At 50.2% G+C, this 26363-nt stretch overlaps 1 protein-coding gene across 1 annotated transcript; it reads left to right on the top strand.

The window, feature by feature from the left end:
- The first annotated feature begins 373 nt into the window (after window positions 1-373).
- CAPN14 (calpain 14) lies at window positions 374-20422 on the top strand. Its single transcript, XM_054169060.1, is given in 11 exon segments — window positions 374-604; window positions 4895-4964; window positions 5296-5414; window positions 7230-7315; window positions 8543-8617; window positions 9731-9932; window positions 12561-12763; window positions 13257-13293; window positions 14403-14465; window positions 16650-16707; window positions 20301-20422. Coding segments are annotated over 11 exon segments (1266 nt in total).
- The last annotated feature ends 5941 nt before the right edge of the window (window positions 20423-26363 follow it).

Genomic DNA, 26363 nt, shown 5'->3' with positions numbered 1-26363 from the left:
ACAGGAGAGCTGCTCCAGCCCTCTGATTGTCTTAGTGGCCTCCTCTGGCCCCTCTCCAGCAGCTCCATTTCCACCTTATGAGATGAGAACTGGATCCCCAGATCTCCTGAGAGCACCACTCCTGCACACTCCTACACACTCCTCGACACTCCTGCACACTCCTCCACACTCCTCCACTAGCTAAAGGAAAAAAAATAGAATTCCAAAGCCATTATGGAATAGACTCTTCCATTTCTTTTAATGATCAGGAATTCTTCTGGAGAAGACACTCTCATTCCAAGGGAGAAGGTGATTCCAGTAGGACTATGCAGAGTGAGACCCCTGCAGAACCTTCAGAGCTCAGCATTATCCTGGTGGGACCGTGAGGCTCACCATGCCTTTTCTGGCATGCCTGAAGAAAAAGAAGTCACCTGTGCCTTTGGGCAAGAGTATCTTCCAAAAGCACACCCCAGCCACCCAGCAGAACTACCAGGCCTTGCTGGAAAGCTGCCTGAAGAACAAATGCCTGTTCACAGATGATAGCTTCCCTGCTCACATCAGCTCCATCGGAACAGCAGTGCTGCTGAAGAAGCTACCCTGAAATTCACAGTGGAAGAGGCCACATGTAAGTGACCTGCAAGAGAGCTGTTTACAGCTGGGCACAGCAGGTTGGGGCTTGGAAGGGACCTCTGAAGGTCATCGAGTGCAACCCTCCCAGTGCAGAAGTTCCTCCTCATGCTGAGGTGGAACCTCCTGTGCTGCAGTTTCCATCCATTGCCCCTTGGCCTATCCCAGGATGCAAGTGAGCAGAGCCTGTCCCCTCCCTCCTGATTGCCAGCACTGAGCAGGCTACTCTTAGACTTTCCCTTTGGCTGTTTGATTTAGGTGTTCTCATGCTCCAGAGATGACACTCTTTGTATCACCTGGCATTTGGGAGGCTGGGGGGCATGGGATTTCATAATTGCCTTTGAAGCATTTGTTGCCCCAGATCATGACCAGCTTTGTTCAGTTGATATCCAGCAACACTCAGAGCAGGCCAGGAAAGCAGGTGAAGGAGAGGTGCAGGCTGATGTAGTTGGAGCTCACAGCTCTTGTGATCACATAAAGTCACAGAATGTTAGGGGTTGGAAAGGACCTCCAGAGATCATTGAGTCCAACTGCCCTGCAAAGCAGCAGCCCCCAAGGCAGGTCACACAGGAACTCAGCCAGGTGGGTTTGGAAGACCTCTAGAGAAGGAGACTCCACAACCTCTCTGGGCAGCCTGCTCCAGGGCTCTGTCACACTCACAGTAAAAATGTTTTCCCTCATGTTTGCATGGAATTTCCTGTGATGGAGTTCACATCCATTGCCCCTTGTCCTGTCACTGGGTGTCACTGGAAGGAACCTGTCACCATCCATCTGAGAGCCACCCTGCAGATCTTTGTAGACACTGATAAGGTCCCCTCAGCCTTCTCTTCTCCAGACTGAACAGCCCCAGGGCTCTCAGCCTCTCCTTAGAAGATCCCACTGTGATTCCATGATGGCAGTTCTCATGGTGATGATCCCTCTCCCAGACTTTCAGGTCTTGACCATAGAGAAGCTAAGTTTCTAGACAGTGCTTAGCTGTTGACCCCTCTCCCACAGGCCACAGACTTCTGTGATGCTGGAGCTGCTGCTTGCACAGCCAGTGGCAGGGGCCTTATCTTCTTGTTGGGATGCCTTTTTTCCTGCTTAACTGTTTATTCTACACTACTTAGAGATATCTTTCCCCAGCTCTCAAGGTTGAGCTTCTACTGCAGCCAATGATTGGCCATCAGTCACTGAGCTGTTTTTAGCTCTGGAGCCTCTCTTTTCTGCCTGTGCCTGTATTTCCAAGGCCTTTGCTGGCATCCCATGCCTAAACTGGACACCACAGGAGACACCTGGTTGCAGAGACTGGCCACAGAGCACATTCTCATAACAAGTGGGTAGATAACAAGTCTGGGAGGCCAGGCCAGGGGCCTTCTTTGGCTCTTTGGTCTGTTGTACTTTGAGCTGTCTTCTCCCAGCTCTCAAGGTTGAGCTTTTACCACGGCCAGTAACTGGCCATCAGCCAGTTGGTGGGCTTTGTTTCTGGGGCTCCTGTTTTCCCTTGTGCCCATATTTTCAAGGCCTTTACTGGTATCCTGTGCTTAAACTGGACATCACAACTAGAGACACTTGGTTGCAAGGGCTGGTCACGGGGCAAGTTCTCATAACAAATGGGTAGATAACAAGTCTGGGAGGCCTGGCACTGTTAGATAAGGCTTGTTACTAGCAGTGGCAGTTCTGTTCTTCACTCAGCTGCTGTGCAGTTATTGACAGTCAGATCTTCCTGCAAGCAATGTGTGGAGTTATCTGGGAATTGCAGTAGCACTGAGTCCTTACATTACCCTCTCTGTAAGGGAATTCTGCCAGGTGTAGTAGCAGATAGCATCTCCCAGCTAAGTTGGTTTTTAGATGCCATATTTGTTCAGTTCTAACCAATTGTGCAGAAGGGCTGAGGTTTGGCACAATTTGTGATGCTCACTGGCGTGGAGAGGTAATTGCAGAGCAAGCAGGAGAGCTTGGGAGTAGCAGCCCTGCTTCTCAGAGCTTCATCACAGAATCACAGGATATGAGGGGCTGGAAGGGAACTTGAAAGATCACCCAGTCCAACCCCCCCGCCAGAGCAGCATCACCCAGGGCAGGTCACACAGAAATGCATCCAGGTGGGTTTGGAATGTCTGCAGAGAAGGAGGCTCCACAACCTCTCTGGGCAGCTTGCTCCAGGGGTCTGCCACCCCAGCAGTGAAAGAGCTTTTCCTTCTGTTCCTGTGGAGCCTCCTCTGATCCAGCTTGCACCCATTGCCCCTTGTCCTGTCACTGGGCATCACTGAGCAGAGCCTGGCTCCATCCTCCTGACACTGCCCTGCACAGCTTTATCAACATGAATGAGGTCTCCCCTCAGGCTCCTCTGCTCCAAGCTAAAGATCCCCATCCCCTTCAGCCTGTCCTCATCAGGGAGATGTTCCACTCCCATATGTAATTCAGTCTCACAGATGGTTTGTGCTAAGCCAGGATCTGCAGCTGGAGGAAGAGAGCACTCCTTGGGAGGCTGAGCTGGGTTGTGCCAGGCAATGCAGCTGAGTCAGCTGTGGTAGCATAGAGGTATTTGGGAGGGGAAAGTCAGCATGAGTCCTGACCTCTACAAAGCCCTTCAGGTGTCCCTTCACCCCAGTGGTATGGGGATAGATTTGAAACCTCCTCTATCTCTAGTCCACTATTCTCTGCTGCTCTAAACTTGCCTGATGAAGAAGGCTGCTTTTTGCTCTGAATTCACAATTCAGCTCAGCAAAGGCTTTAGATCCTTCCTTCCCTGTGCTGCAGAGGAAATGCTGAGACTCTGCCATTCAGCCTGCAGGCTTGCAGCTTGCTGCATCTGTGACTGATGGCCTGCAAACTGAACACCCAAATTCACCGAGGATAGAAGTTGATGCCTGATCACTGCAACTGCCTTCTGAGGCTTTGCCATTTCTCTGCTGCTGCCTGCAGGGGATGCTAACAGTGTGAAAATTAGCTTGGGCAATTTGTAGGTCATTAGAGTGAAACCTAAGTTTGACACATAGGTTATTAATTGAACCCCAGAGACACTTCTGAAATGGGGAAAAAACACACCAACATAATTTCTCTCTGAACAGCTGTTCATAAACCCACTCTTGTCACAGCAACAGGAACTTCTGTAGGAGCCATCAGTCTGTGGCTCCACTGTCAGTCAGATCAAGGAGTTGTCAGGCAGGTTAGCTGGAAGTCTGAACAGTTATGGTCTCACAGTGTAGCTTCTTTTGGCTAGAACTTGTCAGTAATTCTGGAGGAGCAGGGCTGGCAGGTCTGAAGGCTTGTCTTCTCAGCCAGGGGTTCAGGAACAGCAATGGTGATGCACCACTGGCTTATGTCAGGGACCATATCTAACGTAGACCAAGCTCAAATGTGTACCCAGGCTTGTGTCAGGTTAACCAGAGCACTGGATAACACTAGGGTGATACCTGCAAGAGAACATTGCCTGCTGGGACAAAGGGACTCTGAGGATTTTGAAAGCTTTGGATCAGGTAGAGGGAGTGTTTTGCATCACCTAAGGGTTTCACATCCTGCACAAGGAACTCACTCTATTTCCCATCTTATGGAAGTGGATGGTGCTGCACCTGGGTCAGGGCAATCCTTAGTATCAATCCAGGCTGGATTGACATTCAGAACAGCCCTGCAGAAAAGGACTTGGGGATACTGGTGGGTGAGAAGCTGGACATGAGCCAGCAACGGGCACTGGCAGCCCAGAAGGCCAATGGCAGCCTGGGCTGCATCAAAAGCAGTGTGGCCAGAGATGGAGAGAGGAAATTCTGCCCCTGGGCTGGGACTGCACCTGGAGCACTGTGTCCAAATACTGTGTCCCCAACACAAAAGAGACATGGAGCTGCTAGAGTGGGTCCAGAGGAGAGACACAAAGACGATCAGAGGGCTGGAGCACATCTCCTGTGAAGACAGGCTGAAAGAACTGGGACTGCTCAGCCCAGAGAAGAGAAGGCTGTGGGGAGACCTCGAAGCTGCATTGCAATATCTGAAGGGGACCTACAGGAAGGCTGGGGAGAGACTGATTAGAATTTCACCCCTCTCAAAGTGAGAGTGGTGAAATACTGGAACAGGTTGCCCAGGGATGTGGCTGAGGCCCCATCCCTAGAGACATTCAAGATCAGCCTTGCTGTGTCCCTGATCCAGCTGGACAGGCAGGGGGTTGGACCAGATGACCTCCGAGGGTCCTTTCCAACCTGATGCAATCTGTGACTCTGTGAATGAAGCTCTGCTCACAAGAAGGCCTTGACTTCAAGCTAAACCAGCTTACCTTACTGACCTGACTCTCCTTTTGTTCTGCTTGTGTGCTTCCCAGGCTCCGCACAGAAGTCCAGTGTTTTATATTGCAAACAGAAAGCAGCTTGATCTCTGCCAAGGACTGGTGGGTAAGAAAGCTCCTTTGTGTAGATATCCAAATATTTTTATACCAGCTAACACTCCTTGCAATTCTGACTGCATAAAGCTTGGGACAGAAGAAGAAGGCTTAGCTCTTCACTGGGCATGGTGTGAATAAAGCAATCCTTAATGTGGGCTGGACTCAGTAAGGAGCCTGGCAAGCTTTGAGGTGGGGATGGAGAGGTGAGAGGTGTGTCCAAAAGCTGAACTCACCACTGCCTACTGCCTTTGTGGAAGCCAATACTGCAGCACTCCTGAAGTGTTGCTCTTGGACAGCTGAACAGAGGCCACAGATGCATGTGTCCCTTTGCCTTGGCACAGAGAACTGCTGGTTCCTGACGGCCCTAAAAGCCCTGACGTTCCACCAGGACATCCTGGCTGCAGTGGTGCCACAGACCCAGAGCTTTGAGAGGAGATACGCTGGCATCTTCCACGTCCGGGTACAGCTGCTCCCCCGCACTGCAGGAGGGCTCCAGGCAGCCTCAGGCACCTTTTGTGCCAGCATCCCTTAGGTCGTTTGTATGTGGCTCCCCTTAGCCAGGGGCCGGTGGCCAGAGGGCACCCGAGCCTGGCCAGTAGCCCACCAGCCCTCCCACAGAAGCAGTGCAGCAGTGGGTCAGCTAAAAAGCACTCTGAGGACATACCTCTGCTTGGCCCTTCTCTCCAGCCCTGCCTTACCTGTGTGTTAATCCAGACAGAAGTGGCAACGGTTAGCTGGGCTTGAGCAGACCTGCTCTAACCTTAGAAACTCCCTCCCCAGCTATGCCTAATTTCTCTGTTTAATACTGATAGCACCATGGAATCAGAATTGTTGTGGTTGGAAAGGCCCTCCAAGACCATCAGCTAAGACCACCACGGACATTCAGTCGTCTGGAAGGTGTGTTAACAGCCCAGTTAGGGGCCTCTCTTGCCCTTGTGCATGGGGGAAGCAGCTTTGCTAGGCTCTGAGAGGGTTTTCCATTCAAATTAAAATCAAAGAAACAAAGACCAAATAATTCCACAAAAGACTAAAAACTAAACAAAGGATGGACGTGGCACTTGGTGCTATGATCTAGTTGTGAGGTCTGTTGGAACAGGTTGGACTTGATGATCCTTGGGGTCTCTTCCAACCTTAGTTACTGTGATACTGTGTGATACTGTGATGATAAATGTCTCCTGATACACACAATGGAAGATCACCTGTGTACAGTGGATACACTCTCTATAGGTTAGTTTTCAAAATCTGTTTTGCTCTAATTAGAATTTGCTTTTATGTTCTAGAAGCCTTGGCATCAAATAGAAGAGATCCAATGCTGCTGCTCCACTCTGTAAAATGTTGTTTGCTGCTGCTCAACTCTGGGCTGGAAGGGAGCTCAAGGCTCAGCCAGCTCCAACCCCCTGCCATGGGCAGGGACACCTCACACTACAGCAGGTTGCTCACAGCCACCTCCAGCCTGGCTGCAAACACCTCCAGGCAGGAGGCTTCCACCACCTCCCTGGGCAACCTGTGCCAGGCTCTCACCACCCTCATGGGGAACAACTTCTTCCTCACATCCAATCTGCATCTCCCCACTTCTAGTTTTGCTCCATCCCCCCCAGTCCTATCCCTCCCTGGCACCCTCAAAAGTCCCTCCCCAGCTTTCTTGCAGCCCCCTGCAGATCCTGGAAGGCCACAATTAGGTCTCCTGGGAGCCTTCTCTTCTCCAGACTGAGAAGTCAGTCTGGCTCCTCTTGATGGGATGAAGAGCCAGGCAGGGATGAGGGACTGAGCAGGTGTGTAGCCAGTGTGGAGAGAGCTATTCTGATGTGTGCTGCCAACAAATCCCCTAGCTGGCCTGGCTCCCTTTTCTCCCACCACAGCATCCCAGTTTAGAAGACACTAATCTACATGGTCACCCCATGGGCTCCACTGTGCTGTGCCTTTGCACTAGGGAAGGATTTAGCTTTCACAGTAGAACAGTCCTGCCCCCACATCAGCACAAAAATGAGCAGATGTTGGAAAGGGAGAGGAATTTACAGCCAAGCTTCCAAATTAGGAATCTGTGAGGTCTCTAGTTTCAGTTCTAGAAGGTAAGACAAGCATCTCAGTCCCTTTCTGCCTGCACTCAGAGCTGCATGGTCGTGGATTTTTATCATCATACTTCCTGTCATCTCTGAGAACCAAAATACATTTTGAGAACAAAAATAGCTTTTGTTAATGCTTGACATAGTGCAGAGATACAAAGAGAGGAGAAGTGCTAAGACCTTGCTAAGCACAGTGCTACTGTTTTCTGCAGGTGACCTGTCAAAGCGGACCAGAATACCTAGTGAGGCTGAGAAATCCATGGGGGAAAACTGAATGGAAAGGAGACTGGAGTGACAGGTGAGTTGAAAAGCAGAGGTCTGCTGCTGAGTGAGAGGAGAGGTTTCTTGGAGGAAAGCTGCTGCCATCTTCAGGCATGAATCAGTGCTGAGAGCAGAATCAAGCTAAGTAACAGTCCCTTGCATAGACCCTCTGGTGTCAAAACAGTGCATTTGTATTTTTCCAGCAGGCAGTGCTCAAGGAGTCAGGCTCACTTCACAGACACAGGTTCAACAAGCTCGGTTCTGCTCCTCCATTCACAGACTGACAGAGGAAACATGAACATCACATGCTGGCCACATTGCTGTCAGCTGGATGGCATGCAAAGAGAAAGAGAGCTGTGCAGGAGCCTCTCAGCAGCATGTTTTAGGGCACACAGCCCCTTGTCACCAGAGGAACTGTGCAGAGCTCTCCACAGGCTGCCAAGTGTGGGAGTTGGGTGGCTGCAAAGGAGTCATCCGTGGGCTGTCCAGCATGGGAGTTGGGTGGCTGCAAAGGAGTCCTCCATGGGCTGCCCTATATTTGCACCTGCCTGAGTTGTGTCCCCTGGGATCCATGAGGGTCAGTGGTTTGCACTCTCGACCATGGGCCACTGTAAGCTTGCATCCTGTTGCTCTTTGAAGCGGAGCATGTTCCTTCCAAGCTTCATTTCATTCCCTGCACAAACCCTGTTTGCTGAGGCTCAGGGTTGGGGGGGAGGAGGGAAGAGCCCAGGGAGGTGTTGTGGAATGTGAGTGACTCTCACCTTGTCTAGCAGAGCAGTAGCTCCTCTGATGCGTGTCTGCCACATAATGCCAGCGTGCCAGCTGCTCCTGCTGAATGGCATAATGAGCAACATACTGTAGGCCTGCCTTTTAACTGACTCCCAGCTGCCTCTTGTGCTGTCCTACTCACTCATTCATTCATTATGCCAAGCACTCGTCCTGTTATGTCTCCTTTGACAGAAAATTAACCAACAAAGCAGGGCTAGATTTTTATCTTGTACGTACTTGGGGCTGCATGTGCTGGCTGATGGAAATGCAGCAGTTCTGGCTTCTGCTGGAGAAAACTGAGCCTTTTAGCTACACCTCAGGGGACCCAGAGTGCTTGTGGAGAGCCTCCAGAGGCATGGGAGGCTTGTGTTTATTGAGGGATAGATCTGGAGATATGTGGGGACAGGGATGTGGCCTCTTTTCAGAGAAGAGAGCTCTATCTGCTGCCTTGATCTGAGGCCACGCTTGGTTAGTCATGTCGTGGTTTTGCCCTCAGCTCGTACAAATGGGAGCTGCTGAGCCCCAAGGAGAAGATTTTGCTGAGGAAAAAGGAGGAGGATGGAGAATGCTGGTAATAGCACAGTCTTGCCTCTCCTCTCTCTGCCAGTATCTCTGGGGCTGCATCTGGAGATGAAGCAGCACATTGCCACTCAGGCTGAGGTGTATGTGATCTGCTTGGTAACAGCCCCTGCTTGGCTTTTCTGCTTCTGCTTGGCCATGTGAGAAGCTGTAGCTGTGCTGCCACGGGAGAGCTGCACTGTTCTTCAGTGGCAGGAGGGAAGGAAAAGCAGGACACAGCCAGCTCTCCCAGGGCTGCTAGAGACATAGCCAGCTTTCAGGAACTTCTGCCCTGCCTTCTTCTTTTTAAGGTAGCTTTGGGAAGCCCACCTGGAGTGCTGTGCCCAGTTCTGGAGCCCCCAGCACAACAAGGACATAGAACTGCTGGAGAGGAGCCAGAGGCGGGCCACGGGGATGATAACAGGGCTGCAGCTCCTTTCCTATGAGGACAGGTTGAGAGAGCTGGGACTGTTCAGTCCAGAGAAGGCTCTGAAGGAGGCTACAAGAAAGCTGGGGAGGGACTTCTGAGAGTGTCAGGGAGTGATAGGACTGGGGGGGATGGAGCAGAACTAGAAATGGGGAAATTCAGATTGGATGTGAGGAAGAAGTTGCTCCCCATGAGGGTGGTGAGAGCCTGGCACAGGTTGCCCAGGGAGGTGGTGGAAGCCTCCTGCCTGGAGGTGTTTGCAGCCAGGCTGGAGGTGGCTGTGAGCAACCTGCTGTAGTGTGAGGTGTCCCTGGCCATGGCAGTGGGGCTGGAACTGAGTGATCCCTGTGGTCCCTTCCAGCGTGACAATTGTGTGGTTCCTGCGCAGCTTGCGCCGCCAGGTGGCAATGCTGCCTGCGCGGCTCGGCGGCAATGCTGCCTGCGGGGGCAGCGCTCCCGGTGCAATCTCCGCGCTGCTGTGCTTGGCTGCGATGCCCTTCCTGCCTTTGCGGCTGCTGGGGCTGCTGCTTGGAGCAGACGCTGCCTTCTTTCTTGCCTCATAAAACATGAGCGTTACCATATGCAGCACGGAGCAGGGTGGCTTCGAAGCTCCCTGCTCCCTTCCCTTGCCTCTCTTTCCCAAGCCATATGGACTGCACCGAGCTGCTGACAAGATGTCTCTTGGCACTCTTCTCCCAGGATGTCTCTGCGAGATTTCCAGATTCATTTTGTAGATCTGGTGATCTGTAAATTAACTCCAGACTTGATGAGCCAGGAAGATGGGAAGGAGTGGATGTACTCCCTGAAGAGGGGGAGATGAGTTAAAGGAAGCACTGCAGGAGGAAGCCTGGGGTGCTGTAACGGTGAGAGATGCTCTTTTGGAGGACTGACTGCTGACTGGGTTGCCAGCACTTTAAACCTGTTGTGACAAAGCTGACCACAGGAATGTGCTTCCTCCTTCACCCTCCACACAAACATCAGAAAAGAAGCAGCCGAAGGGCTGGCACCCCATGGGGTTTGGCCAGTGACAGGACAAGGTGCAGCAAGTGCAAACTAGAACACAGGAGCTTTCACTTGAACTTAAGGAGAAACTTCTTTCCTGTGAGGGTGTCAGGTCAGGTCCTGTGAGCCCTGACCAGGTTGCCCAGAGAGGTTGTGGACTCTCCTTCAGTGGAGACTTTCAAAACCCACCTGGATGCCACCATGGGCAACCCAATCGAGGTGATCTCCAGAGGTCCCTTCCAACTCCTACCATTCTATGTTGCTGCCATCACTCACAAACACAGGGCAGCGGGCTGCTTATGGCATGAACTGAGCTGCAGGATCCTAGGATCAGTTGCCAGTGCTGAGCTGCTTTGGAGCATTAAGTTTGGCAGCCAAGCAGGTGGTGTCTGAAGTCAGCTAGGCCACAGACCGGAGGTGCTGGAGCAGCAGTGACACATTTCTGAACGAAACGAGTCCTCAGTTGCAGGCAAATGGAAACACAGTTCCCTGTTCCTGGGCCTTCCTCCTCTCTTACACAGTGGTTGCAGAGCTAAGCTTCTAAACTGCACCCTGAGAACAAACCCCTGTGGAGTCTGGAGATCCAGACAAGCTGTGACCTGTTCAGTCGGATGGCAGACACAGCTCCCTCTCTGGAGACATTCAAGACCCACCTGGATGTGCTCCTGTGTGGTCTGCCCTAGGTGATCCTCCTCTGGCAGGGGGTTGGTATAGGTGATGGTTCGAGGTCCCTTCCAAGCCCTAACATGCTGTGACTCTGTGGCTCAGGCATCACGTGGGAAGGTAGGAGCTATCCACTGACTCTTGGGCAAAGCAGCCAGTTAGGAGGGCTCAGTGGCCTTAAAAGGGGACATCAGTTGTCCAGCTTCTGTCTTCAGAAGTATTAGAAGTGGCATCAGTGTTTATCCAACCAGCATTTTCTTCCTGCCCCACTCCTTGGCCATGTTTAAGCTGCATTCACTGCAGCTCTCAGGAGAACCAGAGCCATATTTCTGCCGTGTGTCAGTCTGGGGATGAGGTGGGAACAGAGCTCTTTGTCCCATGCAATTCAGGGGTTTCTCAGGGAGCTCAGGTGCCTTCCTAGCTGGGCATACTCTGGAGCTGGTGCTGCAAGTGCTTCAGTGTCATCAGGCCAGCTGTATTTGTAGTATTTTCTTTATCCAGGAGCCTTTGGGACCTCAATGTTAATATCTTGTGAGTTACAGCCTGGAAGAAGCCCCATTTTGGGGGGCTTTTTAAAGCATGGAGAGCTTTAGGTTCTTTTATCTTAAAAGGGCCTTTCTTCCATCCTGTTACTACTCAGAACACCTCTTAAGGGAGATCACTTTGGGCTGGCAAAGAACCTTGCCAGTTACTGCACGGTAACCACAAAGTAAGATGCCACTCCTTCCTGACTTCAGTATTTTGGATGCCAGCAGGGTTAGAAGTGGCAGAGGGGATCTGAGTGTGGCCCTAGCACACTGCTGTGCTGTGCTGTGGGAATGGTGGCAGCCAGGGCTTTAATTTCAGGTTTGTAGCAGCTGCCAAGATCGATAGAGAGAGGTGGTGAGCCCAGAAGGTATAAGGTATTGGAACTAGAGCCAGCAAAGTATTGACTGGAATATAAAAAACTTGGAATTTAACATAAGGGGCATGAGAAGGAGTAACCCTCAACCCTTCAGAAGAAAGATTGCTCTATTAGTAAGAAAAATATTGGCAAAGGAAGAGAAATAGCATCGCTGCCACGAGGCTGTGGACTGAAATGGCTAAATGTTCGGAGGAGCAGCCAAGATCAGAAGGTGACAGTGGGTTTAGCTAGCAGGATTATTTATTTGGCTTCTGTACTGGGCACTCTGGCATTAAAAATGAGTTCAGTGTTGCCTGGATCAACACTTTATCCAGCCTTCTACTGGAGAAAAGTGCCTGCAGAGCAAAACATCTGTAAGAGCTGAGAGTGTCAGACAGATGAAGGACACATGGATGCAGTCAGGGCTGGGGATTAGGTTGCTGCTGCGGCATGCTCGGATCACAAGTGCTCTGAGAAACCCTTCTGCAAAGGACAAGCTGGGGACAAAGTGCAGGGTACCCATGGCATGGGAGAGATGTTCTCAGATTGGATGTGAGGAAGAAGTTGTTCCCCAGGAGGGTGGTAAGAGCCTGGCACAGGTTGCCCAGGGAGGTGGTGGAAGCCTCATCCCTGGAGGTGTTTGCAGCCAGGCTGAATGTGGCTGTGAGCAACCTGCTGTGGTGTGAGGTGTCCCTGCCCCTGGCAGGGGGGTTGGAACTGAATGAGCTTTGAGGTCCCTTCCAGCCCTGACAATTCTGTGATCCTATGATTCTAGCTCCTGAAGATCAATCTGTAGAGCAGTTCCTGCCTGCAGCCATTCCTGCCAGAGTGGAAATGACTTTTGCAGCAGCCACTTTGGAAGGACCCCCTTCTCCTGCTGCTGGTTCTTGCAAGCACTGTTAATTGTTGGCAAAGCTGCCCAACAATTGCAAGGCAAAGAGCAGGGCTTCCTGCAGCATCTTCTCTTTCCTCCCTGACCAGGACCAGCAAAGCAACAAAAAGCTCCCCCCAGCTTTCTTCACCCAGCACCGGCCCAACAGGCACCAGATCTGCCTTGGTGAAAGGGAAGTAACTCAGGACTTCCACCTGCAGCCTGGTGTCTATGTGATTGTCCCATCCACCCTGGAGCCTCAGCAGGAGTCTGAGTTCATCCTGAGGGGCTTCTCCAGGAAGCACGTTCTCCGGTGAGCTGCTGCTGCCCCTCTGCCGGCACACCTGAACCTTTGGAGTGCTCTGTCCTCGCTGACCTGACAGGGGCAGCACAATCTCTTCTGGGAGAGGCTGGCTGTGGGTTTCTCCCCCCTTAGGGTTCTCAGTGCCTAAACCATTGCTTTTGGGCTTATCCTCTCAGGAAGTGTGGAAGCAGGCCCACACAAGGGATCCTTGCAGCATGCTCCTGTTTGAGAACAACCTTTTTAATGCACCAGCAGTCTGCCAGCAGCTCCTCTGGTATCATTCATCATTCTGTGATAGGGATGTTGAGCAGAAATTGGGCTTTGGAGAAGTCAAGTGCCAGCAGTCCCTGGGGAGCTGTAGAGACGTGGGGGCTTCTTCCCTTCCTGCAGGGGCGAGACGCATGGGCTGGCAGCGTGTGCTGGGGGTGGGGGATGCCTCCTGGGGGACAAACACAAAGCCCTGGCATGTCTCCTGAGTGGGTCTGCTCTTCTGTATCTGCAGGGAAATGGGTGGGAACAGCAGTTTCACCCTCTCCAAGGTGAGTATGAGGGGAGTGAGATGTTGGGCTTTGCCTGCTGCTCTGCTCCACAGAGAGGCTGGGTGAGAATGTGAGTGACTGTGTTGCAGCCCCTCTGAAAGGGCAGCTCAGGATTACAGGCAGACCCTTAGACCACATGGACAGATGCAGACAGATGTGGGGGACTACCAGATTTTTTTGGAGGCCTTTATTAGTTGCCTTTTTGCAAACTTCTTTTGGGGACACCATCTTCTTTGCTCTGCAGTCTTTCTTGTTCATGGCTTTGTGAAAGCTCCTGGTCCATTCTTGCACTTCTCCCTTCTCCTTTCATGCCCTGAAAGTTTTGAAGACGTGATTCATAGATTCATGGAATGATTTGGGTTGGAAGGGACCTGAAAGATCATCCAGTTCCAACCCCCCTGCCATGGACAGGGACACCTCACACCAGCCCAGGTTGCTCAAGGCCTCATCCACCCTGGCCTTGAACACCTCCAGGGAGAGGACATCCACAACCCCCCTGGGCAACCTGTGCCAGAGTCTCCCCACCCTCACTGGAAAGAATTTCTTCCTCATCTCCAGTCTCAATCTGCCCTCCTCAAGCTTCAGACCATTCCCTCTTGTCCTATCACTACAAGCCCTTGTCAAAAGTCCCTTCCCAGCCCTCTTGCCAGGCCCCTTTCAGGTACTGGAAGGCTGCTCTGGACCAGAACTGTTCCCATGCAGAGGTCTGGAGGTTATTCCCCTGCACTCTGCAACCTGTGCCAGGGAGTTTATGGCAGAGTCTGTTGCCCTGGCATCGACAGGGCCATTCCCTCTCTCATCTCCTCTATCCTCCTGTATGAAGGAGGACAGAGCTCCTTTTTGTCTCTTCTTGGCATGGAGTGAGGCCATCCTTTGTGGTGGAGCTTGGGGGCTGGGGGGGCAATGTTTCTCCCTACTGTTATCAGAGTCTTTGGAGCAATCTCAGTAGTGGGTTGCATTAGAGAGGAAGCATTGACTGGGGAGGTGGGGAGGATGTGGGATGACAGAGCTCAGCTCTGGGAAAGCATCTTCAGTAACTCTGCCTTGCAGGATGATTGTTTTTCTTTCCTGAGTTAATGACTAGTTTCCTTTTGCTCAGTATCTTACAGGAAATTGTTGGCAGGGATGAAGGCAAGATCTGGGAGGACTTCTTCACAAAGCATTTGGAACAGGCAAGTGTGCAGACTGCTCCAGAGCTGTGCTGGAGCTCTGTAGAAGTCAAAGTATGTTCAAGGGAACTCTGGATGTGGAAGTGTGGGGAGCAGAGAGGGGCTCCAGGAGGCTGAGCTGTGTGTGCAGTGCTGGTTCCACACAGTAGATGTTACTGCTTAGCTTAGCAACAGCTTAGCATTGAGACAGGAATCCTTCTCTACACAACAGGGTGTGAATGGTTTGAACTTCATCTTAGGATCACAGAATTGTCAGGGAGCTCAAGGAGCATCCAGCTCCAACCCCCTGCCATGGGCAGGGACACCTCACACTGCAGCAGGTTGCTCACAGCCACATCCAGCCTGGCTGCAAACACCTCCAGGCAGGAGGCTTCCACCACCTCCCTGGGCAACCTGTGCCAGGCTCTCACCACCTGGAGAGACCCCAGCTGGGTACTGCATCCAGTTCTGGGGCCCTCAACACAAGAAGGACATACAACTGCTGGAGTGGGTCCAGGGGAGGGCCACAAAGCTGATCAGAGGGCTGGAGAACCTCCCCTGTGGGGGACAGGCTGAGGGAGTCAGGGCTGTTCAGCTTGGAGAAGGGAAAGCTCCAGGAAGACCTCAGAGCAGCCTTCCAGTACCTGAAGGGGGCTACAAGACATCTGGGGAGGAGTTTTGCCAAGGGCTTGCAGTTATGAGAGGGAATGGATGGAAGCTTGAGGAGGGCAGATTGAGACTGGAGATGAGGAAGATGTTCTTTGCAGTGAGGGTGGGGAGGGACTGGCACAGGCTGCCCAGGGGGCCTATGGATGCTCCCTCCCTGGAGATGTTCATGGCCTGGGCTGGTGGAAGGTTTCCCTGCCCATGGTAGGGGGGACTGGAACTGGATGATCTTTAAGGCCCTTTCCAACCTAAGCCATTCTGTGGATGTAACAGTTCAACCTCTCAGAGCAGGAGGCTGCTTTTATTTGGTAGCAAACCTTGTTCTTGGCAAGCAGCCTCTGACAGAAAGGTGTTCACCCTTTTGATCGCAATCCTCTGGCAGAAGCTGCCACTACAGCACAAGCAATGCTCCTTTGTGGCACTTGTTTCAGAGGCTGCTTTTGAGCATGCTGTGGCTCTTGGGGTGCTACAAATTGCCCCACGCTGTGAGGTCCCTGTCCTCTGCTGCCAGGAGGTCCAGGCATGCACACAGGGGAGCAGTGCTGCTGTTCCTCCCATCATAACCCTGCCTGCCTCAGTGGGCTGGAAGCAGGTTTGTCCTTTTTGAAGACAGGCATTTAAAACAAACCCTCCAAAGAAATGTCACAGTTTCTATAACAAAAAGGAAAAGCAACCTGGAAATTTACCTACAGCAAGGAGGAGGGGAAGGCTCTGCTTGGAAAAGTGAGGGGAAGCAGCACTACAGGCTGGGGGCAGAGTGGCTGAGAGCAGCCAGGCAGAAGGGGACCTGGGGGTACAGACTGACAGCAGCTGGACTTGAGCCAGAGTGTGCCCAGGTGGCCAAGAAGGCCAAGGGCATCCTGGCCTGCAGCAGGAACAGGGTGGCCAGCAGGAGCAGGAAATTCCTTCTGCCCTGTGCTCAGCACTGCTTAGGCCACACCTGGAGTCCTGTGTCCAGCTCTGGGCTCCTCAGATTAGGAAAGATGTTGAGCTGCTGGAAGGTGTCCAGAGAAGGGCAACAAAGCTGGGGAGGGGTCTGGAGCACAGCCCTGTGAGGAGAGGCTGAGGGAGCTGGGGTTGCTTAGCCTGCAGAAGAGGAGGCTCAGGGGAGGTCTTTTCCAACCTGGCTAATTCTGTGTTCTGTATTCTGAAGCATCCCAACATTTCTGTCTTGTTTGTTTGTAAATGACACAAAGGGAAACATTTGAAGCAGATCTCTTGGCAGTGTGCTTGGTGGAGCAAGTGCCAGCAGGGCTGGAAGTTGAACAGTCTGGACTCTCACTCAGTGTAACTCTGCACTCCCACCCTGAGCTGTGTGTGGCCCTGAGAGCCCGGCCCAGAGCAGGCTGCAGTTCTGGCAAGCTGAGAAGCTTGCCATATTCAGAGGGAGTCTTTCCTATTGATTTTCACACTGGCTGGAGTGGGGCCAGAAAGCAGAGAGCCAGGGTGGGACATGCCAGGGAAACAAAAGAGGGAGAAAAGTGATTTGATGCTTGAAAAAAATCTAAGATAAAGCAATAAAAATTCTCTTGCATGTCACAGAATCCTGAAATAAATTCTGCTCAGCTCCAGAGGGTCCTGAATAATATATCTCGGAGAAGTGAGTGCCAGGAAAGAACATTTCTGTAAGATAAACCCTCAGAGAGAAGTCTCAGCTCCTGTATCTGTTTCCTGAATGCTAGGATGGGAACCTGGGTTGAGTCTGACCCAAGTGACTCCTCTGATGCCACCTTAGATTTCCAGCAGGGATCTGCAGGGCTCTGACTCAGCATGGTAGCAGTTTTACAAACAAATCCAATTTAGCTTGGATTTCAACAAGTGAAAGGATGAGGGGAAAGAGCAAGCACAGTACCTATGCAAGCATACTGTGTGGGTGCAGGCTCTGAGTCTGACCTCCCAGTCCAGCTTGACCTCAGCCTTGCTGTGAAACTGTCTCTCATTTCACCCTCATTTCATCACCAGGAGAAGGTGTAGGAAGTTAGCCTGGTCTGTTCTGTGGGCAATGATGTGAGGGAAGAGGACCTTACCTTTGCCTTAATGTGCCTGCTTCATGCCTCCTGTCCCTGTTGACCGTTCTCTGCTGTGCATGCCTAGAGCTGCTCCTCTGTGCCTGAGAGCCAAGATGGAAGTGCAGGGAGCCTGTGTAACTTATGCTTCTGAGAGCCAAGCCAGCCCTGAGGCTGTCCCTCTGGTGAGGAGCCTGACGTCCACTCTGCCAGTTGCACCCAGAGCACTCCACAAGCTCCTTGCATCCTGTGTTGAATCAGGAGAAGTGTGACCAGCACATGGAGAGAGGGGATTCTGCCCCTGGCTTGGTGCCACCTCCCCTGCAGGGCTGTGCCCAGCTGTGGGGCCCTCAGCACAAGAGAGGCACGGACCTGACGGAGCGGGTCCAGAGGAGAGCCACCAAGAATATCAGAGGGCTGCAGCACCTCTCTTGAGGCTGAAAGAACTGGGGCTGTTCAGCCTGGAGAAGAGAAGGCCCTGGGGAGACCTTAGAGCTGCATTTCAGTATCTGAAGGGGAGCGCCAGGCTGGCTGGGGAGGGACTGTTCAGAAGGGTCTGTGGTGATAGGACAAGGGGCAATGGTTTGAAAGTGGAGCAGGGCAGAGTTAGGTTGGATATCAGGGGGAAATTCTGCACAATCAGGCTGCCCAGGGATGTGGTTGAGGCCCTGTCCCTGCAGACATTTAGGTTCAGAATGGCCCTGGGCAGCCTGATGTAGTTGGAGGTGTCCCTGCTGACTGCAGGGGAGGTGGCCAAGATGACCTTTGAGGGTCCCTTCCCACCCAGTGCAATCTGTGACTCTGAATTACTTGATCCCCAGCTCTGCCTGGGCAGCAGCGAGGCCTTGGGGTGGCTGTTTTCTCTCAACAACAGCAGTGATGTTGCAGATATGATGAAGATGAATCCAGTTTGCCTTCCTAGTTTCCTCACTGGCACCAACAGATGTGCAGCACATTGGACTTGGTGATCCCGAGGGCGTTTGCCAACCTGAACGCTTCTGTGCTGCTGTGAGGAGAGGCTGCTCAGCCATTAGGCAGCAGAGAAGACAAACAAGAGACTGAGGTGATGCTGTTTCCACTTGAGCTGAATTTGATGTAGCTCCCTTTTCCCTCACTACAGGAAGGACATTGAGAGGCTGGAGCATGTCCAGAGAAGGGCCTGGAGCACCTGGGCTACAAGGAGGGGCTGAGGGAGCTGGGGGTGTTCAGGCTGGAGAAGAGGAGGCTAAGGGAGACCTCCTTGCTCCCTGCAGCTCCCTGAAGGGAGGTTGGAGCCAGAAGGGCACAGCCTCTGCTCCTTGGTGGCAAGAGGCAGGAGCAGAGGCAATGGTTTCAAGCTGTGCCAGGGGAGGTTCAGGCTGGATGCTAGGAAAGATTTCTTCACTGAGAGGGTTCTCAGACACTGGAATAGTTTGCCCAGGGCAGTGGTGGAGTTACCATCCCTGGAGGTGCTTAAGCAGTGTGTGGACCTGGTACCTGGGGACATGGTTCAGTGCTGACCCTTCAGTGCTGGGTCAAGGGTTGGACTGGATGATGTCCAGACTTGGAGGTCTCTTCCAGCCAGATGTGTTCTGTGGTCCTGTGGCTCTGTGAAAGGTGGGCAAGGATGGGGTTTTGTCTTTGCAGTGTGACCCACCAGGCAGAATACAGAATTAACCAGGCTGGAAAAGACCTCAGAGATCATCCAGTCCAACTTACACCCAACACCATCTCATCAACTCAACCATGGCACCAAGGGCCTCATCCAGGCTCTTTTTGAACACCTCCAGGGATGGGGACTCCACCACTTCCCTGGGCAGCACATCCCAGTGGCCAATCTCTCTTGCTGGGAAGAACTTTCTCCTCCCCTCCAGCCTAAACTTCCCCTGGCACAGCTTGAGACTGTGTCCTCTTGTTCTGGTGCTGGGTGCCTGGGAGAAGAGACCAACCCCAGCTGGCTACAGCCTCCCTTCAGGGAGCTGGAGAGAGCAAGAAGGTCTCCCCTGAGCCTCCTCTTCCCCAGGCTGAACACCCCCAGCAGTCACACCTGTGAGAAGGTTCTGTGGAACAGAGAGTGTTTTGTTTCACACAAGCAATCAGTTTGAGGCCAAGACCCTTCCAGGACTTGATTCCTGTTTACTGTAACAGGGCTGTTACCAGCTGAAACCCTCTTTGCTTTCTGCAGGGAAGAGGATGATGAGCTGTGGTGCTGTACCTTGCCCAGTGGAAGGCTACAGACAATCTGTGCTCATGATCTGCAGTGAGGTTAGAGTCTATTGCTGTTACTCATCCTGTAACGGATGCAGGGAGCAGGGCTGCTAAGCTGTGGTGCAGCATCATGTTTTCAGTGATGCCTCTGCTTCTCATGATAGTAACAGAGCTGGCAGGGTGGCTGAAAGAGGAAGAGAGATGTATAGCACAAGCTTCCATTAATCTGTAGTGCTGCTCCCCAAAGCTCTTCAGGTCAAGTGACTGCTCAAGGTCATGCAGTGAATTCTGCCTGGGATGACATCTTTGGGATGTCCTTTGCCTTCCATTTTCTCTAACAGCTGGAGAGGCTGCACCATATCTCATTCCCTATTACATGCCTGCAGGGAGCTCATATTGGATCTTCTAAGACTGGTAGGATCCAACCTGTTGCCTCATATTTTTATCATCATGAACGATAGATCATCTCAAGTGGGTGTAAAGATTCAGAATGGCTTTGGGGGGCTGAGCCCTCTCAAGTGAGAGACAGTTTCACAGAATCACAGAACTCTCAGGGCTGGAAGGGACCTCAAGGCTCAGCCAGTCCCAACCCCTGCCATGGGCAGGGACACCTCACACCACAGCAAGTTGCTCACAGCCACCTCCAGCCTGGCTGCAAACACCTCCAGGCAGGAGGCTTCCACCACCTCCCTGGGCAACCTGTGCCAGGCTCTCATCACCCTCATGGGGAACAACTTCTCCCTGACATCCAATCTGCATCTCCCCACTTCCAGTTCTGCTCCATCCCCCCCAGTCCTATCCCTCCCTGACACCCTCAACCTCGGGAAACAGCTTGGTGTGCCTGGCAGTGCCGAGGAGGAGGAGGCACTGAGCCCAAGCTGTGTTCCAGCCCAAGGGGGTTGGGATGGGAGATGTGCCAGTGCAGGAGGCGCTGCTGCAGGAGCCCAAGGACGGTGCCCACCCGGCCGGGGGGCAGCTGATGCGATGTGTCCCTGAGCAGGGCTGATCCGGTCCCGCATCCGAGGGGCGGACGTGGCGCAAGCAGGAGTCCTGACCTTCCTGGACAGTCACTGCGAGGTGAACAAAGACTGGCTGCTGCCTCTGCTGCAGAGGATCCAGTAGGTGAGTGCTCCGAAGAGAGCAGGGCCCCCCCCCAGGGGCGTCTGGCTGGTGCCCACCTCAGAACACTGCGGCAGAGCCCTGCTGATGAACAGAATATTCTCATTAACAGAATAACAGAGTAGATAAGAATTTTCCTCATTAGCTGAAATGCTGGAATGAAGGGAGGGGGAGAGGAGTTGGCAGACAGCCTCTGCATAGGTAAGGAATAGGAGGATTTTTCAGTGACTTACTTCTGTTAGTCCTAGACAAGATGGTTTTTGTATTAGATAATGGACACCTGGATGATATGTATACTTCTGCTATTCTTAGATAGATAATCTTTGTATAGATAGGAAGCATCTGGACTTTTCTGCAAAATATTGACATACCTCTGTCGTGACAGACAGATAACTTTTTGTATAAAGGTTTGCCCCAAACTGTCTGAAGGTACACAGGCCTTTTGAAATGATTCTGCCTGTGTCCGGCGCTGAAATAGAAGCATAACACAAGAAACTTGCTGAGTCTCTTGTGTACCTTTCTCTAAGTCACTTTGGTGACCGTGGCAGGACGACTCTGTTTGGCTGCAGGACCTGCTGAGGAGCCGGACCGCTCAGGGCCCGCCGAGGAATTCTCGAGGAGAGCTCCGCTGCTCATCAGATCGCTGCAGGAACAGACAAAGACTGCCAGCAAAGGGGTTTGCTTCTATAAAAGGGGTAACTCCGTAAGGCGCGAGGGGACGCCCTGCACGGGAGAGAGGCATTTATTGCACCCCTAGGTAAAAGAGCTCTTGGGTTGGGACCAGGGGGGTCCCAAAGGTAACTATAAGCATTGGTTACATATTATGAACAGTGTTTGTAGTGTGGGACCAGGGGGGTCCAAAAGGTAACTATAAGAATCGTTTAAGTGTGCGAGGGGCCAAGAGGGTCCCTAAAGAACATTAAGTATTAGAAATATTGTTTAGGTTTTGAATGTGTGGCAGAGTGTGTGTGGCCAATAACTGTGTGTTAAGGACTGGTCATTATTGTTGTAATTGTATTTGTATTTGTTTTGTGTTCTGTGTGCTGTAAAAAGACAGTACTGTGTTGTATTGCGTAAAATGGGAGGGAGGCAAAGTAGTGAGATCCCAAGGCATAGCCCACTTGGTTGTATAATTGCCCACTGGGGGGAAATTGGAGGCCCCCCAGGAGAGTCAACAAATCAAAAGACTCTAATTAAATATTGTACCCGGTGGTGGCCATTATATAAATTAGATGGTGGGGAGAAATGGCCTGGAAATGGGAGTCTGGAGTATGATACTTTACTGCAACTGATGTTGTTTTTAAGGAGAGAAAAGAAATGGGATGAGACAATATATGCTGATATGTTTTTCTATCTCCAAGAGCATCTGGAGTTTCAAAGGGACTGTGGTATCCGAGCTCCCTCTGATCCAATGGTTTTGGCCCTTGAAAAAGAAAACAAGGCCAAGAATAAGAGGCAGACACGGCTGAAAAGGTGTTGCTCTGCGTGTAGCATAGGGCAGAGGTGTCTTAAACTTGAGGAATTAAAGGACCTGCCTGAATTTTATCAATCTCCAGGAAAATTGCAAGGGGTAGTGACAGAGAGTTCGGAAAATAATGCAGGAAGTTCTGGGAGTGGCAGCAATTCAGAGAGTGACACCGGAGTCAGTTCCCAGAGCTATGCTCAGGGAAGCCCAGTGGCAAGAAGGACCCGAGGACAGCAAGCAAATGCCCCGGCTTCCCAGGCACTCATTCCAGCCCCCCTGCGACAAGCAGTAGGGCCTGAGGGGGACCCAGTCTGGATTAAGGTGCCTTTTACAAGTCATGATTTGGATAGTTGGAGAGAAAAGGCTAAAAATTATCGTCACGATCCCACAGGCACGGCTACACATTTCCGATTCATGATCCGGCAGCACAATCCAGACTGGGACGATATCCAGTTACTATTAGAACAAATGACTGAAACAGAGAAACAATTAATTGTAAAACATGGATTGGAACTAGCAACAGAAAGAATTCAAACCCGGGGAGGGGGGGCAAATATTGCAGATGTATTCCCACTCCAAAATCCAGAATGGAATACGAACAATGCCCTGCAAAGGACTAGACTGGAGGAATACCGGGAGTTTGTAGCCAGAGGAATAGAAAAAGCCATTCCGAAAACAATTAACTGGTCTGTGTTATACTCGGTCAGACAAGGGCCTGGTGAATCACCCTCGGAATTCTTAGATAAGCTGAGGGAAGTCATGAGGAAAAACACCTCTCTTGACCCCGGATCAGAAGTAGGTATACAACAACTGGTATCCCTATTTATTGGGCAATCTGCTAGTGATATCAGAAAGAAGTTGCAAAAGTTGTCACCCCCGCAGGGAAGGGATTTAGAGGCACTTTTGGATGTAGCATGGAGAGTATTCTCTAACAGGGAAGAAGAAAATAGGAGAAAAGAAAAGAGAATGTTGGTATCAGCGTTACAGGAAAGTAGGGAGACTAAAGGGACTAACAGAGTACGGCTGGAGAAAGATCAGTGTGCGATTTGCAAGAAGAAGGGACACTGGAAAAGAGAATGTCCAGAGAGGAAAAAGAAAGATAGAATACAGGCACAACTAGAAGAGGATGACTAGGGAGGACTGGAGGGGACTAGAAATACCCTAGCAGATCCTCTGGTTATAATGAAGCTAGGGGAACAAGAAAATAAACTGGAATTCTTAGTGGACACCGGAGCAACCTTTTCGGTCTTAAATCAAGCACTGCTGCCTTTGGATGAGAGCTGTGTTTCTGTGGTAGGGGCTACAGGTCAAACTGAGAAGGCATATTTTTTTAAACCTCTTAAATATAAACATGGTAAAACTTGGGGCTTACATAAGTTTTTATATATGCTGGGAAGGGATTTGTTAGAAACATTGGGAGCTAAAATTAAATTTAATAAGGGAAAGGTAGAATTCAGAGTAAGAGAGGAACAGTTGATTGAGGTTTTAAGTCTTGCATTAATAAGCCCTCGACAAAAGAAAAACAAAATAAGAGAAAGCATAAAAGTATCAAGATACAGATTATAATTTGTGGAAAAGGAGGTAAAATATTTGGGGCATTAACATAGTTAGGGAAAGAAAAAAATTAGTAAGAAAGTACTGCCGCAGCAGAAAACAGTTACCCCCCCCTCCTCCTGCCTTGTGGCTGCAGCACTTTTGAGACCTTGCCAGCCCACACTTTCTCTCTGTTATCTTTCTCTTGCTAGCAGCTTGAGTTTTCTTCTTTTTTTTTCTTTTTGTAGCTTTGCAGACAGAGTTGTTAACTAAACTTTGTAGAAATTTTATTATAACCTGTGTCAACAATTAACAATAACTAATAGTTAACAGGAACTGTGGAAACAACTTATTTACAACAATTATTGAGATAACAAAGGATGGCAGGAACAAAAATAAGGATAACAGCACAGATTGAGACACCAAACAGTGAATAAACTAACACCCTAAGTCGCCTTCGACCAACCACCTCAACATCTGGGTGCAGCGTGGTGCGACTAGCAAAAGAGTTTATGTTCTATATGATTGTTTTAATTGTGTTGTATGAATCTGTTTTATCATTCAGTCTCAATGCATAAGCATATTCAAGAACTGGAATAGAGTGGAACACATTTGCAGATTGATAATGAAGGTTGGTTTAAAGGATTGCTTAAAGGATGGGAATTCTCTGGTTGGTTTCTTTTGATTGTTGAAACTGGGTTATTAATATTGTTAATTGTGATTGTAATGTTACGGGTGTTGCCTTGTCTGATTAGTCTGTTGCTGGGAAATTGTGATGAAGTTGTGGATCCTTTGATGGGCCAAGAAGAGATTGACCTCAAAAGTATTGCTGTGTATTGGTGAACAAAAAAAATATTGTTATGTACTCATGAATGAATATATTGTCATGTACCTTAGAATATCTGGCAAATCCCTGAAATGAATGTGTAGTTTGTTTAAGGTTGAGAAACTGCCGTGAGAAGAAATGTACCGGTGGTTAAAAGAATCTGGAATTTAGCAGTTGGAATCTCTTACACTGGTGTGTTTAGTATAATAAATCATTTAGCAGGGGTAAAGTGTAGATACTGTTGTTGTAAGGGTATTGTTATAGTGTAGAAAATGTCAGTTAGTATACACTAATTTGTAAGATAAAAGAGGTAAGGAAAACTGGGCAAAGAGAGTCAGTTTGGACCAGCTAAGAAGCGGAAGAGGGCAAGGCCGAGGAAGGAACCAGTGCCGCGGCTCAAGAAGGTCTGCCGAGGGCTGCAACCCCTCAGGGCTGAGACCGCCGGGTACCACGGACCTGACCGGACCTCTTCTGATGGTATATGGAGCCTTGTTGGTCCTGGGACATGCACAAAAGTGCAGCTGTATCATACCATCTATGACTGCAAGGGAAAAAAAATTAAATCCTTGCTATAAAAATCAGACTGAGTGTGCCCAGGGTAATGACAGTGGAAAAAATAACCTGTTATGATCCTAAAGAAGTACCCTGTCAGTGGTGGACAGAAGTAAGAACTAATAATGAGAAAGGAAGGTTGATAGGGCAAAGTGGTATTACCACAAACCTCAGTAAACCACTATCTGTTAAATTTGACCTGTCACAAAAAGATTATTGTTTAATTCTTTTTTATCATGGAATCAAAACAAGGACTAAGCATGAGATTCCAACTGTTGCTAAGAATTTATTTGTAAACCTTGCTGAAAATATTGCCAAAGCCTTCAGAGTAACTAACTGTTTTGTTTGTAGAGGTACTAATCAAGGTGATCCTGGGGCTACTGCACTCCTCTCTGTATGCTTAACAGAATTATAAGAGCCTAAGCATTGTTAACAAGCAGGTGATTGGAACCAATGTGAGAGGGTTAGACAGACCAGTCAATGATGTGGAACCTGGAGATTATGTCTGTGTCAGATTTCTTTCAGAGAACCCTCTGGAGCCCAAGTGGACCAGACTATCTCAGGTGTTACTGACATCCTTCACAGCCATCAGAATCAAGGAACAAGCTGCTTGGATTTACCATGCCAGAGTCAAGAAGACCTCAGTGAGAGAATGGAAATTTGAATCCCAGGGACCCTTGAAGCTCAAGTTCTATCAATAATTGTGATTTGTTTGTTGCTTGATACTATTGAGGGAAGGAAAGGAAATATGTACTTAAATGTTAGCCAAAAATTGGCTTTGTAAACTAATCTTTCTAACTGTTAGATACTACTACTGCTAGTTTCGTTTAAGATAAATATGTGTAGTGGAAAGAGTGGTGTAGAATCCTACCAGAAGTATAAAAGTTATAAACTCAGACATGAGCTGGAAACAGGACATTATTTTAAGAAAATATAGTATAGGAATATACTCTTGGCTGTAAGAAAGGGGGGAATTGATGAACAGAATATTCTCATTAACAGAATAACAGAGTAGATAAGAATTTTCCTCTTTAGCTGAAATACTGGAATGAAGGGAGGGGGAGAGGAGTTGGCAGACAGCCTCTGCATAGATAAGGAATAGGAGGATTTTTCAGTGACTTACTTCTGTTAGTCCTAGACAAGATGGTTTTTGTATTAGATAATGGACACCTGGATGATATGTATACTTCTGCTATTCTTAGATAGATAATCTTTGTATAGATAGGAAGCATCTGGACTTTTCTGCAAAATATTGACATACCTCTGTCATGACAGACAGATAACTTTTTGTATAAAGGTTTGCCCCAAACTGTCTGAAGGTACACAGGTCTTTTGAAATGATTCTGCCTGTGTCCGGCGCTGAAATAGAAGCATAACACAAGAAACTTGCTGAGTCTCTTGTGTACCTTTCTCTAAGGCACTGCAGCAGGCTGCCCAGGGGCACTGGGGAGCTCTCCCTCTCTGCAGACACTCAAGGCCCCCCTGGAAGTGCTGCTGTGTGACCTGCCCCGGGGGACGCTGCTCTGGCAGAGGGGTCGGGCTGGGTGGTCTCCCAGGGTCCCTCCCCG

The sequence above is a fragment of the Dryobates pubescens genome, chromosome 2, assembly GCF_014839835.1.
Source record: "Dryobates pubescens isolate bDryPub1 chromosome 2, bDryPub1.pri, whole genome shotgun sequence".
NCBI classification, from domain to species: Eukaryota; Metazoa; Chordata; class Aves; order Piciformes; family Picidae; genus Dryobates; species Dryobates pubescens.
The sequence above is the reverse complement of the archived record's forward strand: the minus strand, read 5'-3'. Positions and strand labels throughout refer to the sequence as shown.